The sequence below is a fragment of the Strix uralensis genome, chromosome 28, assembly GCF_047716275.1.
Source record: "Strix uralensis isolate ZFMK-TIS-50842 chromosome 28, bStrUra1, whole genome shotgun sequence".
NCBI classification, from domain to species: domain Eukaryota; kingdom Metazoa; phylum Chordata; class Aves; order Strigiformes; family Strigidae; genus Strix; species Strix uralensis.
This window is the reverse complement of record NC_133999.1, coordinates 1180133-1197514: the sequence shown is the minus strand read 5'-3', so window position 1 is coordinate 1197514 and position 17382 is coordinate 1180133. Positions and strand designations below refer to the sequence as shown.

The 17382-nt window shown below is 59.4% G+C and overlaps 1 protein-coding gene across 1 annotated transcript; it reads left to right on the top strand.

Annotated features, from left to right (window-relative positions):
• Positions 1 to 9211: 9211 nt before the first annotated feature.
• On the top strand, positions 9212 to 16648 carry EIF4EBP1 (eukaryotic translation initiation factor 4E binding protein 1). The gene is made up of 3 exons (XM_074852173.1): positions 9212 to 9433; positions 14718 to 14888; positions 16238 to 16648. Exons 1-3 carry the CDS (start codon positions 9286 to 9288, stop codon positions 16267 to 16269), a joined length of 351 nt encoding a protein of 116 aa, XP_074708274.1. The 5' UTR covers positions 9212 to 9285; the 3' UTR covers positions 16270 to 16648.
• Positions 16649 to 17382: the final 734 nt, after the last annotated feature.

Genomic DNA, 17382 nt, shown 5'->3' with positions numbered 1-17382 from the left:
CAGGGGCTTCCTCCGCGACAGCGTTTCTCCTGCAAGGCGCTCCAACACCCTCTGTAGATTCCCGGGCAAATAACTCGGGGTGATTCAGAGACTAGTGCACCTCTCTAGGCTGGTGCACCGGCCTAACCCCTGTGCAGGGCCAGGACAATCTGCTTGGGCTGGCGCTGGCATCCCGAGCCTGCATAAGGTGTAAATCACCCTCCCTGATCTTAAACAAAGTTTTCACATGCTGGCATTCCTGCTTAAGTGGATGTAAAGTCCCTGCACTGCTTAATCCCTGTCCCACAGCCTTATCCACCCCCATCAGCCCCCATGCACACAACCACCCTACTGAAGTGTTGCAGGTTCACACATTCGGTTCTAGTTCTACCAATCCCCCTCACCGAGGGTGTGGGTGAGCAGGATCCCGGGCAGGGAAAGCAGAGAAATCAGTGCCTGGGGTTTAGCAGAGAGGGGAGCTTGGGACGGCGGCAGGAGCTCGGCGGGTGCCAGGTCTGGCTTAGGGGAAGGGCAGCGCACCCCGAGGGGGGACATGCTGGTGTCGGTCAAAGGGAACCGGACCCGCAGCTCTGCCCCTCTCACCTCCGGGAGCCAGACCTCGTCCAGACCCAGGGGGCGGGTGTGCACCAGGACAAGGCTGTTTGGGGCAGGGTGGATCGTTTCCGTCTGCCCCAGAGACAAACCCAGCTTGGGCAGGTGGTGCGTGAGCCTGTGGAGGGAGGGCACCAGCTATCACATCCCTGCCCAAGCTCCCGTGACCTGGTATTAAGCACAGTTTTAATCCTCTACTCCTCGTGTTCAATTCATAATTGTGCCTGCGAGCTCACCAAAGGTGGTTGGGCCCCGGGAGGGCGGGCAGGCACCAAGGAGGAGCTGAGGCTCGACGGGAGCAGAGGAGAGAGCCGGCAGCAACGGGCAAGCACCAGCTTTGCCTCCCAGCATCACTAAACACAGCACATTCAGACTCTGCCAAGGCTGAGCCGGGCTGATGCCACACTAGGATAAAACAAAAGCTTTTTATAGCTGGGAACTCCTGCTCTCTCTCCCCGGCACAGTTTGCATACTCGCCCTTACGGAACCAGTGATAAAAACCAGCACATGGCAGGAGCTGCTGCTGGCTGCCGGCTCTACGGGCACACCACCGGCAGGGACAGGGGCGTCCTCCTCTCCCCGGGGCCTCACCGCTCTCCCTTTGCCTTCCGCAGCCGCCCCACCGCAGCAGAGGGTCGGAAATCAAACCCAGGGCAGCAGCTGATGGCACCGAAACGGCCAAGGGAGCGTTTGAGAGGTTTTGCCTGTGCACCCCCAACCCTCCCCTGGCACGCGGGTGCAGGGAGCGGAGCCGGGGGGAGGCACCACTGCACCCAGAGAGATGCGCTTCAGCTTTGCACCAGTAAGAGACCGTGCCAGAGCCCCTCTTGAGCCAGGCTTGTGTTGCAAAGCCTTGCCCCTCCGTGGAATTCAGAGCCAGAGCTCCGCTGGCGCAAGTCCCCAGCCCAGAGCAAAGGGCAAGGGCAGCTGGAGAGGTTCAGCGCCGCAGCGCCAGCTCCTGCGGGATGGGCACCGCACCCCTACAGCCTCATCAGCACTCGTTCCCCCACAGATTTCCAAAACTTTCCCAAGAAACCACACACACTCTGGGAACGTGGCAGCACCTCCCCTCCTGGCTCACAGGCCCCAGATCAGCCAGAGCAGCCTCAGCGACCACTGAAGCCCTCAAGAACTTTGAGATAGGATTTACTTGTGCTAACGCCCTGGGGAAGCAGCCAGGCAGGTACAGGGCAGCAGGCTGCCGCGCTGCAGGCAGGACTAGCACCCCTGAGAGCTGTCCCTGCACGAGCCCAGGACCCCACAGCTCCCCCACATCCCCCCCGCTCAGGGCCATGGGGGCTCCTGGGGACAGCGCAGGAGGTGGCTGAGGACCCTGTGATGCTCTACCCTCCGCCTAAGCAAGAGCTGCTCGAGGAGCATCATTTTACCCCAAATCCCCTTGGTGCAGCATGGGGAGGGAGCCCGGGGTTGCGTGGGGTGGGCGTGGGGCCAGGCTGGGCGCTGGGCTCTTGGCAAAGGCTCCTGCTCCACCTTTAATGTCCACAGCAGCAATTAGTCTGGGGCTCTGCGCTGAGACTTTAGGAATAGTTTCCATATCAGATTCACTAATCTTGCTTTGAAGTTGTTTGGGATTATCTGTCACCATGTTTCCTTGTCAGCACATAAACACGCTGTGATGAAGCTTTAACCCGCTGGGTACTGCCTGTCCCAGAGAGGCCGGAGGAAGCTGGACATAAACTCTCGGCTCTATATAAACTGTCCCCCCTGGTGAAGCAAGCCCAGCTCTGGGAGCCGTAGCAGCCTGTCAGCTGGGGCTCAGGCACAGGCAGCAGCAGGAGGGGAAAAATTCTCTGTGTCAAAACAATAAAAAATAATAATAATGTGCTGTTTCACTGACTCTCATGCAAGCTGCTGGTTTAAGAGTTTGGGTTAGTCAAGACAAGCTCAGCACCCCACCGCACCCGCAAAGGGGAAACATCTGTATCACCTTTAGGGGTTTTAAACCGGGTTTGTGCTTTACATCGGGTGTAGCTTACAGCCCATCGCACATCTCGTAGCTCCTTTGCCTCCCCGGCAGCCCACGGCAGAGAGTGGGGGCTCACCCCGGCGCACCCCGGCGCTGCCGTCCCGGCTCAGGACAAGTCTTGCTTCCCACCGCGGCAGGGACCGGAGCATCCCGGCCGGCTCCCAGCTCCCACGTCTTTGGGAGGGCAAGCGGCCACCTCACACACTCACATCCTGTTTTCCAAGCGAAGCTCCTGGGAGCAAATGCATCGATAATGATGAAAGAGGCAGTGTACCCCGGGTACCAAGAAGGTCCAAGCCCGCTGCCGGCTGCCTGCGCAGGCAGGGCTGAGGTCACTCCATTTGCTGTTTATTAGCCCGTTCCCACAGTGTTTTGCCCTACAGACTCATGGCTTTGGCAGACGGAGTCGTGGTGCCCTCCGGGGCAAGGGATGTGGCCGGGCAGGGCTGGTGGGATCCCTTCTCCTCCGTGGGGCACCCCGAGGTGGATTTGGGGGGACAGATGGGGCTGGAGGGGTGGAAACGTGGCACAGGGGGTGCAGCTTGTTACCCGCCGCAGTGGTGAGCAGCATCGCTTCCCCCGGAGCGGAGGTGGAGGCAGGGATCTCGCTGGGGACCGATCCTGCCCTGCCCGGAGCAGGCAGCGTCGAGGCCATCCCGGGGCTGCGGCTCTGCCCGAGGCCACGGCAGCCTTGTGAGAATTAGGGAAAGGGGCATTGAGATCCTGAAACCCAGCCAGTGTCAAAGGCTGCGCTAAAGCAATCTCAGGTCCTTGTCCTGCCCCCCAAATCCCTGAGCGGTTATGTTTACAATTGAAAAAAAAAAATCATAATAAAGCTGTTTTCTTTCCCATGTTGCTGCGGGGAAAGCCTGTGGCAGCAGCAAGAGCAAAGCCTGCAGGCAGTTATTCCCCATTTCTGACATTTTTAACACACCTCGCAGCAGGGTTTTGTTTCTGACGTTTCCCATCTCCCTCCAGCCGCAGGTACCTGGAGAAGCGAGAGTCCCTGAGCTGCCGCCGGGATCTGCAAAGGTTTTACAGACGTTTTCACAACTCCTTCTCCATTGTTTCTGGTTTTCCTGCAGCTATTGCTAAAGAAAAACGGGGGGGGGGGGGGGGGGGGGGAAGGAGGGAGAAGTTTGCAATAACGTCAGTGCGGATTTCACAAAAAGTGTGGAAACTGTCATGAAAAAATGTCAGCAACAAAAATACCATCTGAGGGTAGCTGTGCTGTGGGGCTGAGGTTTCCGAGGAAGAGAGGAGCATGCCGACCGTGGTCTTCCTCAGCTCTGCCCCTGGCCGGGGTCCAGCCCCGCTTTGGGGACAGCAGCCCTGAGCGGGGACACCTGCCAGCCCGGCCACGGTCACGGGCCACCGGCCAAACCACCACAGGCCACCTCGGCGCCAGAGCCCTGGTGCTGCCCGCAGTCACCTCCTGCCCCCTTCCCTGCTCCCAGCACCCCAGTGCCCTCCTGGGCCTGACCCTGCACCCATCCCGCCCGCGCGAGGGCTCGGCCCAGCTTGCGCAGCCCCAGGGTGGTGTTTGCTCCCAGCCCACGATGTTTGCAGGGTGCAACAACAACAACAAGGAGGAGGAGGAGGAGGAGGAGGAGGAGGAGGAGGAGGAGGAGGAGGTCAGGCACTTCCCCTCCAGCCGTGGCCGGGGTGGTGGCTCCCATGCCATGGCGGCTATTTTTAACCCGTGCATTCCTCCTGCCTCCCTGGCATTTCTCAGAAACCTTTTTGAGGGAAGCAAGTGGGGAAAAGGTTCCTCCCCGCAGGCTGCATCCCGGAGCTCATGTCTGGGCACTGGGAGAAGCAGCCGCCCCGGTGCCCTGTCCCCTCGCCCAGCCCACCAGGATGGAGACCCCCAGGGCTGTGAGGGGCTCCGGGTCCCTCTGCCCTGGCAGGTGAACTTCCCTCCCCTGGACTGGGAGCTGAGTGAGATTCCACAGCTCCAGACACCCTCATCACTGCCTGGAGCCATCTTTCACAGCCCAGCTCTCTCCCAGCCCAGCTCCAGCACCCTCAGCACCTTCGGCCGGGCTGTTTCTCCTCGCGTGTCGCGCGGGCGGATGTTTCCATCAGCTCCCAGCTCACATCACACGTGGAGCTCAGCTTTTACGCTTGTGCAATACACACTGTGGACAGCTCGTCGTTGGGTGACTCCCTGAGCCTCAGATGGGGAGAGATGAGAATACGACCGAGGAGGTGCAGCGAAAGAACTGGGGGACACGGTGGGAGCCAGAGGGAGGAGGAGGAGGAGGAGGAGGAGGAGGAGGAGGAGGAGGAGGAGGAGGAGGAGGAGGCAGAAGCTAAGCCAGTTTCCAAACCCTGAAGACAAACCCCACGCTGGCAGCTCAGCCTCACCTCCTGCTGCAGACCTGCCTGAGCATCCCTGCTCACAGGGGGGCCAGCGTGGCCACAGAGGGCCGGTCACTCTCAGCGCGGGCAGGGAGTGAAAACCTTTCCCTGCCCAGGCATTTCTGCGGTTGCAAAGGGCAGAGGTGGCTTCCCTGGACAGGGCAGGGTGGTGTAAGAGCAGGGAGCCTGCCAGCAGGAGCTGCTGAGCCCCTCCGAGGTCAGGAAAGGTCCAATTAATATTTTTTTCCCCTTTTTGGCTCCCAGGAGCCACCTGAAGCGTGAGCAAGAGCAGTGAGGGGACTCCAGGTGCTGGGACCCTGCAGCCGGGGTGGCTGCGCAGGGAGCTGCGTCCTCTCCGCAGCCGGCCCAGCCGCGCTGCCTCTTGCCTGTGTCTGCCCCAGGTAAGACCTGGGATCCGCAGGGAAGGGCAGGCGGATTGCTCAGGAATACTCCCCATCTCCAAGCCAGCTTCCAGCCCCATCTACGAAGCGGGCTGGAGCGGGACGGCACGTGGCCCCGGGATGCCGGGTACCGTGCAACGGCCGAGGGGCAAAGGCTTCCCTCCCGATCCGGAGATGCATCCCCGCTCCCGGGAGCCTGACGCGGTGCCATTTGCTCTCCCTGCTCTGTTTTTCCCCCCTACAGTCGTTTCTGCCAGGCTTGCCCCCTGTCCGCAGCCGGAGAGCCCCAGTCCCCAGCGCAGGGGAGGCCCCGCAGCCCCTCGGCCGGGGGCAGAGCTTGCTGCGGGGCGAGGGAGCATGGCTGGTGCGAGACGCTGGTGGCACGCGTGTGCCCCCGGGGGGGGGACACCCCTGCCCCTGCCCAACTGCCTTTGCAAGGGCGGGAACCAAACGGCGCAGCCCAGGGGTGCGTTTTGGGGTGCTGAGCACCCCCAGCAAGCGCCAGCCCAGACCCGCGCCCAGGGGACAGGGACACCGGGGAGCGCGGTCCGGCCCTGGTGAGGGTTTTCCTGCCCGAGGGCTGCGGGCAGGGCGGGGGTGCGCTTCCCACGGCCAGGATGGGCTTGTTTACGGGGGCAACTTTTATCTGCACAAACAGCCCTTGGGCGGGCAGAGTGGATATGGGTTTGTCGTTATCTCCGCAGGCGATCGGAGGGGAATGTAAACACGGATGGGGTGGAAATGCCACAGCACGGGGGGACATCCTCGCCGGGGGGACACTGCAGTGGGCAGCAGCACCCGGGGACCCACCATCACCCTGTCCCGCGTGGGGCTGGAGCTGGAGGAGCTGGGGGAGCTGGGGGAGCTGGGGGAGCTGGGGGAGATGGGGGAGATGGGGGAGATGGGGTAACTGGGGGAGCTGGGGGAGCTGGGGGAGATGGGGGAGCTGGGGGAGATGGGGATGTGGCGTTGGGCTGGAGACGAGCCCTCCCGCGCGGGACCCACGCAGACGGGGTGATGATGGATGGGCTGAGATGAAAGCCGCCCGTCCCCGCTGCCCACCAGGCAGAAGTTTATCCTCCCCTCCGTTTATTTTCTTCCTGTCTGCAGCAAACACTCCTGTAATCAGCAACCGGGGTAGTATTGGTGGAAGTGCCGGCGGTGACAGCCGGGGATGGGCAGGAACTGCCCCTCGCTGCCCGGCCCCGGGGGCTGCTCCCCCTGGGGAAGGGGCTGCTCCCCCCCGGGAAGGGGCTGCTCCCCGCGGAACCCCCAGCCCTCGTGCCTGCGGTGCAAACTTCAGTTTTTCATGACTTATAAGACAGATTTCCCTCCCCGGGAGCTTCTAGGGGAGCAAGTGTTTTACAAAAAGCCACCCCTGCTCAGCTAAAAGTGATTTAAACCAGGTCACGGCAATCGCCGGTGAGCGGGCGAGGAGGTGGACACCCGTGAGAAGCACTTCTGCTCCCGATTTAGAGGGCAATAAGGCGACAACCTTGTACCCCACGAGGATGATGAAGGGCTTTCCAGCCCGGTTAGCTGCCCCGGGAAGGGGACTGTAACCCGCGGGTGCTGGCAGCGGGGGCAGGCGGACACCAGAGCCTGATGCCCCTTCCCTGCCTGCCAGCACGGAGCGGGCAGCACCGGGGCAGCGGGAGCCGGTGGCCGGGGGCATCCCCGGTCCCCCCCGTGCTGCCGGGCGCACCGAGCCCGACGGGCACCGGGACGGTGACACCGCGGCGGGGCTGGGGTCCCCACGTCCCCCACCATCTCTTTTCTTGGTGGTTGTCGGTGCTGTCCCCATGCACAGGACCGCAGAGAAATGCCGGACATCCCAGCGGCGGGCGGCACAGGGGTCCTGCCCCCCCGGAGACATCCCTGATTTATTGCCCGGGGCTGGTTGTTCCTTGGCCCTGGGTCCAGGTGGTTTCCCCTTTCTTTCTTCTTGCTTTTTTTTCTTTTTTTTTTTAATCTCCAGCCTGTGTGGGAAATGGGAGGCAGAGACAGATGAGGAGGAAGGGCTATTGTTAGGGCTCTGGGCTGTGCATCCCGGCCCGGCCCGCTCGGTGCCAGCCGGTTTCTGGGGAGATAGTATCAGCAGAGTCCGGGAAGGACGTCGCTGCCAGCCCGGGAGAGCGGCGCGTTCCCCCCCGCCGCGGGCTGGGGCTCTGCGGGGCTCAGCAAAGGCGGCGGGACCTGGGCACCCGCGTCCTCGGTCCGGGACAGGGACTGGCCGTCTCGCACCGCTCGGCTCTGCCGCAGCCTTTCGGGGTCCCCCGGGCACCCCAAGGGCCGCGAGGGAGCCCCCGCGATGGGGACATGCCCGCAGGTCTCACGGCGCGGAGAAGCCGTCGCTGCAGGACAGGAAGGGTCCGGTGCAGGAAGGGGCATCTCCAGAACGGGCATTTCGTGGGATTTTGGACGCCTTGGAGGGTTTCCCCCCCCATTTACTGTCGCAGCCAGCCCTTGCCCACCCCTCGACCCGGGGGTCCCCCAGGCACCGAGGGCAGATGCCCCGACAAAGTGGGGGCTCGTGGCCCCCTGCTCTGCCCCAGCCAGGATGTGCCCTTAAACCCTGACCTCCCCCCGGCTCCTTGACCCCGTAATGGTCCATTCTCTGGGAGGAGGAGGAGGAAACAGCAGTGGACCTTGTTATTCGGCGGCGGGACGCCTCGCTGGGTTGGGGGTCACTGCTGATGTCATTCGGCACGGCCGGATATGTTATTTTCCTGCCCCAGCGCCCGGTAATCGATTCTGCAGCTGGCACAGGGCGAGGGCTGTCCCGGGTCCTGGGGGTTCTTGGGGGGGGCACCAGATCCTGCCCGAGGTCCTGGGGGTCCTTGGGGGGCACCACAGCCTGACCAGGGTCCTGGGGGCTCTTGGGGGGCACCGCAGCCTGCCTGGGGTCTCAGGGGTTCTTGGGGGGACACCGCAGCCTGTTCAGGGTCCTGGGGGTCCTTGGGGGGCAGAGCCCTCAAAGCACCCCTCTCACACCCCAGCCTGGCAGGAGTCCACTGCTCTGGCCACACAAATGCTGCCCTGGAGAAAGGGCTCAGAGCCCCCCGGGGACCCCCAGCACCCCCCGGGGACCCCCAGCACCCCAGGGCTGGCCCGTGGCTCCGCAGGGATGAGGTTTCACCCTGCAGGGATGGGGCGGTGGCCAGGGAGCCGCGGCGAGTCCAACCCACCCTGCTGTCCCACTGTCCCCCCCTGCACTCCAGCTTCTCTTTAAATGTTTTATCTAATACAGTTTTAATTAAAAAACTATTTTTTTTCCACTGCCCCGAGGCTCGGGCAGCCCAGCCGGGGCAGTCCTGCTCAGGGTGCGCCCCAGCACCCCTCGGGGACGCGGCGTGGGGGGTACCGGACACTTCTGCAGATGCTGTGTGGCCCCCCCGCCACCCCCCCCTCCTCCGCGTTTGCTCCCTGCCCCCCCGGAGGTGGCGGAGCCATTTGGGACGGGGGTCTGCCACCCGGGCGGGCAGACATCTGTCCCCGCAGGTTCACACGGGGACCGCCCGGGACCTCCCACCGCGGCCACCCCAGCTGCGTGGGGCGGGCGGGGGTCACTAAGCCGGGGTGGGGGCGGCTGGGACCCCCGTCGGGAGGAGGCAGGGGACGGCGCTGTCAGCATCCCCCCGCGGACCCTGCGGGGTCACTGGTGCACGGCACGGGGGGGCAGGGGGCAACGCGCCGCCCAGGAGCGGGGGTTACGGGGCGGGGGGGGGGGTACCCCGGGACGGGCGGACCGGCGGGCACAGGGACCCGCCGTGCTCCCGGGCACGCCCCGCCCCCTGTCCAGGCCCCGCCCCTACACAGACCCCGCCCCGTCACTCGCCTTCCCGTCGCACCCCGCGGCGGAAGGGGCGTGGCCTCTGCCGGAAGTGGCGGGCAGGGCGGGCAGGGCGGCAGCCGCAGTGCCCCGGTCCCGGCCGCGGCGCCATGTCGGGCCGCTGCTGCCAGGGGCAGACCCCGAGTCGCGACATCCCGGGCCCCGGCAAGTGCCTCGCCCTGCCCGACGGCGCCCCGCTGCCGCCCGGCGACTACAGCACCACGCCGGGGGGCACCGTCTTCGGGACCACGCCGGGCGGTGAGCGGCGGGCCGGGGCCAGGCCTCTCCCTGCCGGGGGCGGGGAGGGGGTGCTGGAGCGGGGGGAGGCCCCGGTTTTGCGGTGTTCGGGGGGAGGGGGCTCTTACCCCAGCGCGGGGTTACGGGGGGAGGCCCTTGTGCCGGCACGGCGGCGTGTGGGGAGCTGGGGGGCTCCTGTGCCGGCGGCGGGGGGCTCTGGCTTTGGCCAAGGCGGCGTGCGGGGAAGGGGGGGCTCCCCCTTTGCCCGGGGGTGTGCGGGGAGCTGTGGCGGGGGAGCCCTTGCTTTGCCTGGGGGCTGCATGGGGGGTTAGAGGGGCTGGGGATGCAGGAGGGGTGGCTGCCACTTTGACTGGGGGTTTGGCGGGGGGGCTCTTGCTTTGACTGGGGGGTGCAGGGATAGTGGGGGGGCTCTCGTTCCGCAGGTGGTGTGGGGGGGACACCCCCCCCTTTGGGCAGCAGCAGCTGTGTGGGCATTCTCATCTCAGGGCTGAGTTGGCGCTGGGGGGGTGACCTGGGAGCCCCATGTGTTGGCTGGGGTGGGGCCAGGGTCTGGCTTAGCAGAGCCAGGCTTTTCCCTGGGAGCTTGGCCACGGCTGCGCTATGGGGGAGAACAAGGGAACTGGGGGGCTCCCCCCTTCCCAGGAGCGTGCTGGAGCTGGTGCAGCGAAACAGCATCTGCTGGGTGCCTGCGCTGAAAAACAAGGCTGCTGTTTGCACTCCTGGGTAGCCTTGCAGGGAGCAAACCCATCCTCTAGTTTGGGTTACTTATTAATTCTGATCTCTAATATTTGCTGTTTGCTCTGGCAGTAAGTAAACCCTGGGCCCTTTTTTTGTCCCAAGTTGCTCTAACTTCTGAAAGTGCAGCACTCCACTACCACAAAAAGACAGCGGGCTGGTTCCCTCTTTCTTTGCTGCAAGTCTTGTGCTGCCGTAGCTGCGCTGTGTGTGACCTCCAGGAGCAGTCCCTCTTTTGGGGTTTGATCTTCAAATACGAAGAACGCAGTGACTGGGGGGGGGGGTTAGCTGTGCTCGCTGCCTGCTCGGAGTGGGGGCAGCTGAGGGGGCACACGGGTACATAACCTGTAAGCTTGGCATTTATTTCAGCCACCCTCATGTGTCTCCTGTCCCCGCGTACTACAGCAGGGACGCAACGTGCACAGCTCCCTAAAGGGCTCGATCGTCTGAAGGGTTTTGTGTCCACGCTGCTTCAGTGTCTGTTTATTTTGAGTAGTTTGGCTTTCGAGACAAGCGGCTGCTGTTCCAGATGATGACACCGGGCACCAGATCAGTTGTGTGTATTTCCAGCTACGGCAGCTGCCTGCACTCCTGCTGATCAGTGGTTTGAGATAATTTTTTCCATACCTTTAAGAATTTTTCCCCCATGCTGCTACATAAAAGATCAATGTGAGCAGCAGGAATGATGAAACTGTACTTGAAGTCCAGCCAAAAGAACAAACTAAATGGGAGGCGGTGGATGGTGTTTTCTTTGTCCCTCAGACCTACTGGTCTCTTTACAACACGGTATTTCAGGGGTTAAAACTGAGAGAGAAGGGGGAAGTCGGCATTGCTGACTCACTTGTTTTTTTGTGTTTGTGCAGAAAAGCTTAGTTGGGGAACTGAAGTTCTTGTGTTATTTTTGCCATATGTTCTCTCTTCTCTGAAAGCAGCAAATAACTGAAGTACTTAAATGGCACTTGCGGTAATTGTGCGGTGGAAGCTGGGAGAATGACTTTCTCAGCTGCATTCATGTGCTCTGAGAAACCGAATAGAAATTAACAATTAATTAACAGTGCTGTGCAGCGTAATGAGCTTTCCAGGATTATCATCTCAGTTTGTCTCTGGAGAGTTAATGAATGTCTCGAGCGGGGAGGAGAAGCACAAGTGGTGTTTATTGTCGGGGTGTGCGCACCTGGCAAAACCCACAGCGCTCTCGTGACTGCGCGGCACTTCTGTCCCCAGCCTGTTTGAGGACAGCTTGTGCCTCCGAGGTCCGGCCACAGGTGCTGGCTGTTCGTCTTCAGGAGTTGAATTCGGGTGCTCCAAGGAGGGATGATTTAAAACTCCTGAAGGACTTGGCGGGGAGGTGGGGGTGTCAGCCTTGGGCTGTCAATCCACCTTCATGGCCACCGCTGCAAAGAATTCCTTGTCCTGTAGAGTCTGGAAGAGCTCTCGTGAAGACATTAACATTTGACCACGAAACTCCCCAGATTAATGTGCTAAAGTGTCACCTGAAGGAGTGCTGGGGCCAGGCCAGCTCGGACTGGGAGAGCCTCTCTGCTTCCTGGGCTGTGCTCTCTTCGTCTGTTTTCTGCTAGCCCATGTAGCCACTCATTCAGGCAGAATACTTTGCATGGAAGCCCTGACTGCTGTCAAAATAAATAATCTTGTGCTTCAGAAGCACTCATTTTAGGTCATTTTGTTGAAAACATTCATCCTATGTAGCCCACTGGAAACAGTCTGAGATTTCCTGTGAAGCCGTAGATTACGCCTGAAGAATCAGAAGAAAGAAGCAAATCAAGTTTGTTGTGTGAAACCTCTGACTAATTTTGGAGAAGAATTGAGGACTGTAATCCCTGAAGTCATCCCTTTGGCTGTCGGCAGCGCTGGGGCTGTGGGTGACGGAAAAAGGGCTCGGTGCCAGAGCCGGGAACCCACAGCAGCGGTGCTGGGTGGCTGAAGGCTTTTGGGAAGGTGCTGCCCCACGGCCGCGGTGTGCCGGGTGATGGGCACCTCACCGGCTGGCGAGGAGCAGGGCAACACTTGCTTTTCCAGTCCTCGGGCGCTTGTAGGTCAGTTTTTTCTTTACCACCTTTACCCTGGCCTGGCTTTGCGGCCTGTGGTCAAAACCACAAGTTTTTCCTTCTCTGCGTTGGGATGAAGTTCTTGGGGCAGGTCGCTTTTGAGTCTCCAGAGGTGCTGAAGTGACATCCTGAAATGCAGTTTGGATCAACGGGGCCCTTCGAGGAGGGCGGGCGGCCGCGCGTTGTGATGCTCTGAGGCGTCCTCCCTCGAATCCCGGTGGCAGCGGAGCGGCACAGCCCGCCGTGGCACTGATGGGAGCGAGCAGAGTTTTGCTGTGGTGTCTGGGCCTTGGTTTGGTGTCAGCAATCAGAGGGAAGGACTCGATTTTCCTTTTTCAGCTACCTTCACAGATCTCTGTAGGCTCTGCGATCCCCTCTGGAAGGGAGGAAATTCCCTGTCCGCTGCCAGCACAGGCAGTAGCTGCTTTTCTTAAAGAAGTGGTTAAAAAAAAAAACCACTATGAAGGAGCACAGAGGAGCGTGGAAGAGGTGATGTGTGACCTTTAAGGACAGCCTGTTCTCAGCGTGTTCCCTTTGTGCCTGTCCCGGCTCCTCGCCCGCTTGCTGAGGGCACACGCATTGTCTTTAAGTAAATCTGGGGTGTCACGAGCCGAGAGGCCCGTTGAGCTGCGGCGCTTGCCGTGAGCGGCGGCGAGCTGGCGGCACCTGTCACGGGAGGAGCTGGCTCGGCCGCGCAGCCGTTGGCTCCTTCGGCAGGGATGGGATGGCCCGCGGAGCAGCGCAGCTCGCCGTGCCTGTGCTCAGGACCAGAGCGACGGCGGGGGCGTTGGGCAGGAAGGGAACGAGATGTTGTACTGGCCGCTTCTTCAAACCTCGTGTTTCGTCCTGATGAAGATCCTCGCAGTGAACCAAATTCTCATCCAGATTTCCCAAGTTGCCCAGCGAGGCACTTGGGTGTTGAAGCCGTGGTATAACCAGGGCTTTTGTGGAGCGGTGTGGTCCTCCCTGCTAAACACGTCCTACCCTCCCTCACAACACGAGGAGAGCTGCTCCTAACTCGGGAGGAGCCCATTTATGGCCTCTGGCTGTGCCTGTTGACAGCCAGGCCGGGTGTCCTGCTCCGGCTGTCTGCAGGGTGTTTGCTTTCCTCAGCTCCGGGCATGTGACTGTCAGAGGGACGGCAGCCAGGCGTGGAAGCTCCTCTCCGCCTGAACCGTGCTCCCAGTTCTCGGTACGTGAGCTGCACTTCTGGGAAGCCCCGTGCTCGCCTCTCTGAGCCTCCCAGGAATTTAACGTGAACTCCCAGATTAGCTGCTGCCTCCAATCCAGCTCGCTGCTAGAGCACGCTCCTGTGTTGGCTTGGATCTCCCCTCGGAGCTGGGGAAGGAATTCAGATTCACCATCTTTTACTGAAAAGGTTGTCAGCATTTTGGGAACTCATTAGCAGAATTTTTTGAAACACAATACCCGGTTACGTTATTTTATAGCCACGCTTCAAAATAAAGTCAGTTTAATGTTCCAGGACAGATGTTAGTGGGGGTTTGTTTTCCACACGTGTGTACTTTCAGTTAAAGCTTTTCAGGGAGTACACGGGGTGACGCTGCCTTGTCCTCTGGCTGGAAGGGGCCTGATCCAGGGAGGGGGTTGGCAGCCCCCTCTGGGGGAAGGGAAAAGTTGTTTTCCAGTACTTTACGGGTTAAGGCTGCGGTCTGCCTGGAGGGATCCCTTTCCTGTGTGTGGTCTGTGAGCTTCTTCCAGTGCAATTCCGTTAGAAGGAACAGGCTGTTCAGTACGCTGGTATTCCTAGAAATCCACGCCCGGAGCCGAGCTCTGCTCCCGTGGAGACTCGCTGTAACGTGCTGGAGCTGCCCTGTCCCACGCAGGGCCGGGCGCCGAGACTGTGCTCAGGGTAACCGTTACGGGCGTTGGCAGCTGGCTGTGTTCCAGCCTTTTGGAGGTGTGTGGAACACTTTGGAGGTGTGTGGAACACTTTTTGGAGGTGTGTGGAGCTGTGCTGGACAGCCAGCGCCTGGGGTGTGAAGCGCAGGAATTTCTGCCAGGCAGCGTTCGGTGACACGAGGAGGCACCGCCACGTCCTGTTGCCTGATGTCTGCACTTGTGTCTGCCTACAGTTCTCCGCCCCTGACAACTTAGAAAAGCCTCTTCTGTTTATGAGCAGAAATCAAATTCAAGTTACTGTTTCCCTCGGGTGTTGTCGTGACCTTGAGTTAGGCGGAAGGGGCCGGATCGATGGCACGTGGCATCAGTCTGGGTTTTGTTTCTGTGCAGCAGACTGGTGGCAGTAGCTGTTACTTGGGTACCTTCATACATTTTTGGCAAATAGGGTGTTAATGGTGTCTGGCTTTCTTGGAAGGCAGCACGGAACAGACAGAGTAAGTGCTAAATAACAGGTATGGCTTTAAATATGACTCCTGTTGCTTCACACATGTCGCTGTGAAGTGGCCCAGCTGTACTCGTGCACAACACTGCTGAAAAGTGACAGTGCTCTTGTCTCCCCCCAGGTACCAGGATTATTTATGATCGTAAGTTTTTGATGGAGTGCCGCAATTCTCCGGTTGCCAAAACGCCACCTTCTGACCTTCCGGACATTCCAGGTGTTACGAGCCCAAATGTGGAGGAGTTGAAGATTGAGAACAACCATGTCCAAAACTGTGATGAGAAAGTGAGCGCAGGTGAGTGACGCAGGAAACGACTGAAGCGTGCTGCTGGCTCCTAGAAATACCAGAGTGACCCAGGGCACGGAGCCAGGGGATCCCTAGAAGCTCTGGTCAATGCCCTGATAACTTCTTGCAAAATCAAAGAGTGCTTGATGTTACTAGGTGATCAGGTTCTCATGGTTATTAGGTTCTGCTGCGGTCCCCAGTAATGTGACTTTTTTCAGTTCGGTGTAATTTGTTATAATCCTTTAATTCTCATTAATTTAGCATTTGGGAAACTGCCACTGGATTAACAGTCCTGTGGTGAGAGCGGGAGCAGCTGGTGCTGCCTCTCTCTCTCCTGGACCATTTCGCAGCTGCTCTGCGTTTTTGAAAAAGATCAGATTACAATTCAGAGTGGGGTTTGCTTGGGGTTTTTAATATCAGCCCGAGTTACAAACTCCTCCTGCCTTTTTTTGACACTGAGGCTTCTGGTGCACAAGTGAGCTCAGCGGGTGTAGCCTGGATAGAAAACCTGCCTTGGACCTCTCGGTTATCCGGTGGCGGCTGCCGTGGGTTCAGCGGGGCCTTGCGGGTGTGCGGGAGGTGGCAGGGAAGAGGTTGGTCCCCGGGAGAAGAGACTCTGCTTCGTGCACCTGAACACTGAACTGAAGGCGCTGTAGCAGCGGCACGAGCAAGTGTCGCTCTTCAACGTGTTTGGGGTTTTTTTTAAAGTTATGTGAGATTACTCCCTGAAACTACCAAGTGTGGTTGTTTATCTTCTTTCTAAAAATAAAGGTCTGGATGCTCATTAGTTGGCTTCCACGCTCTCTCTAAGCAAAATCTTTCCGGAGTCAATATTGCTTAATGTGTTTTTTACACAGTTGTGACCTTTAGTGGCTCCCTGGCTTCTGGCAAACCGCGGGGCAGGCGCGTGCTGGGTGCCAGCTGCTTGTGACCCTTCAACGCTGCCCCGTCCCTGGGAAGGGATCCTCCGCTCTCGCTGGCCCCTGCTGAGCTCTGCTGGCAGCTGGACGGATAAGAAGTTGTGAAATGTGCTTTGGTGTCTTTGGTAACAGAAGTTTGTACCAGTGGTTGTCATCAACATTATTCTTTACGTTCCTTTCTAAAGGAAATCCAGGGGTAGAAATACATTATTTAAAGGTGTCTCCTCTGCCTCTGCTCTTGTCTGTAAGATTCCCTCTACAGACAGAGCTGACGTTTTGCTCATACAAGATGGTTTTTGCAGCAAGTTTGATGCGGATTTTAAGTCCAAACTGCCACATTTCTGAAGCACAGCTGACGGTCGTTTCTTCAATAAAAGATTTGGTATTTAATGTGAAACTCTGAGGACTCATTTGTGGTTTTTTTGTCCCCCCCACCAGGTGAGGAAGAGCAGTTTGACATGGACATCTAAAGCACGTGCCCTGAGAGTGCTTGTCCAGTGAAGAACCAGGACCTTGTCTTGAGGATTCCCACCAGCCAGGCTTAAAAGTAGCCCATGCCTTGAGTGCCTTCCTGCTCCTGGGAAAGGCCGTTTACTCCCCTCTGAGAGCAGAGCGTGGCCTGTCACCAGGGCTGAGGCTCAGCCTCTCTGCCTGGGGGCCAACACACAAGCGCAGCCCCTGCTGACGATGGGCCTTGGAGCGCCGGAGGAGACACTCTCAATGATTGTTTTTGTTTCCAGTTTTATGCTTTTGTTAATCATTTTAATACTGTAAAAGTTACGGAAATGCAATACAAGGGAGAAATAAAAATCATTTTGAGTCTCCTGGAATGGAGATTAATGCAATAAATACAGCTTCTGTCCTTTATTCGTTCCAGCAAGAAACTACCACCCTGTTAGAGAACAATCGATGGGGTGGTTCTGTGTAGCCTTCAGATAAACACTGTGTTTTGGGGTTCCCCTGAAAGCCAAAGGCTGAGGTGCCTTGAGCCCTCTTGGCAGAACCTCTGCGGGTCCCTCGCGCAGCACCTGGTCACCGCAGGAAGTTTCAGTGTGCTCTGGGTCTGCTGCCAGAAATAGCAAAACCCGCCGCCGCGTCTCTCCAGAGGGTTCTTCTGCCGGGTCATGGCGCAGGTGTTCGAGCTCCTTTTCTCCCTGCTGAGGCGCAGGGCTCAGCTCCGGGGGGAAGCGGCTGAAACGGGCTCAGGGGGGGCTGAAACTTCCGCACAGCCTCACGCTGGTTTGTCTGCTGTGACTTGGTGGGCAGCGATTAAGACCTTTGGAAGAGAGAGGATTTAACTGGGAGCTCGGCAATAAGTCGGTGGGGTTTTGAGAGGGGAATCTTCATCTGAGGAAGTGCTTGTACTGTGGGAGCGTTCAGCTGGGGCCCCCAGAGCAAATATCTACATTTCCAGTCTGGGTGCAGCTCAGTGAAGGTGTTGGGAGCGTCTGCTGCTTCAGAGAGGGGGGGGCTGAGGCTTCTTGGAGAAGGAGAAGGTTCATTAGGACACGGCCTGAACCTCAGACTTCCTTAGACAATGAGTGTCTGTTCAAATCAGTCTTGGTAGATAGCATTTAAGTATC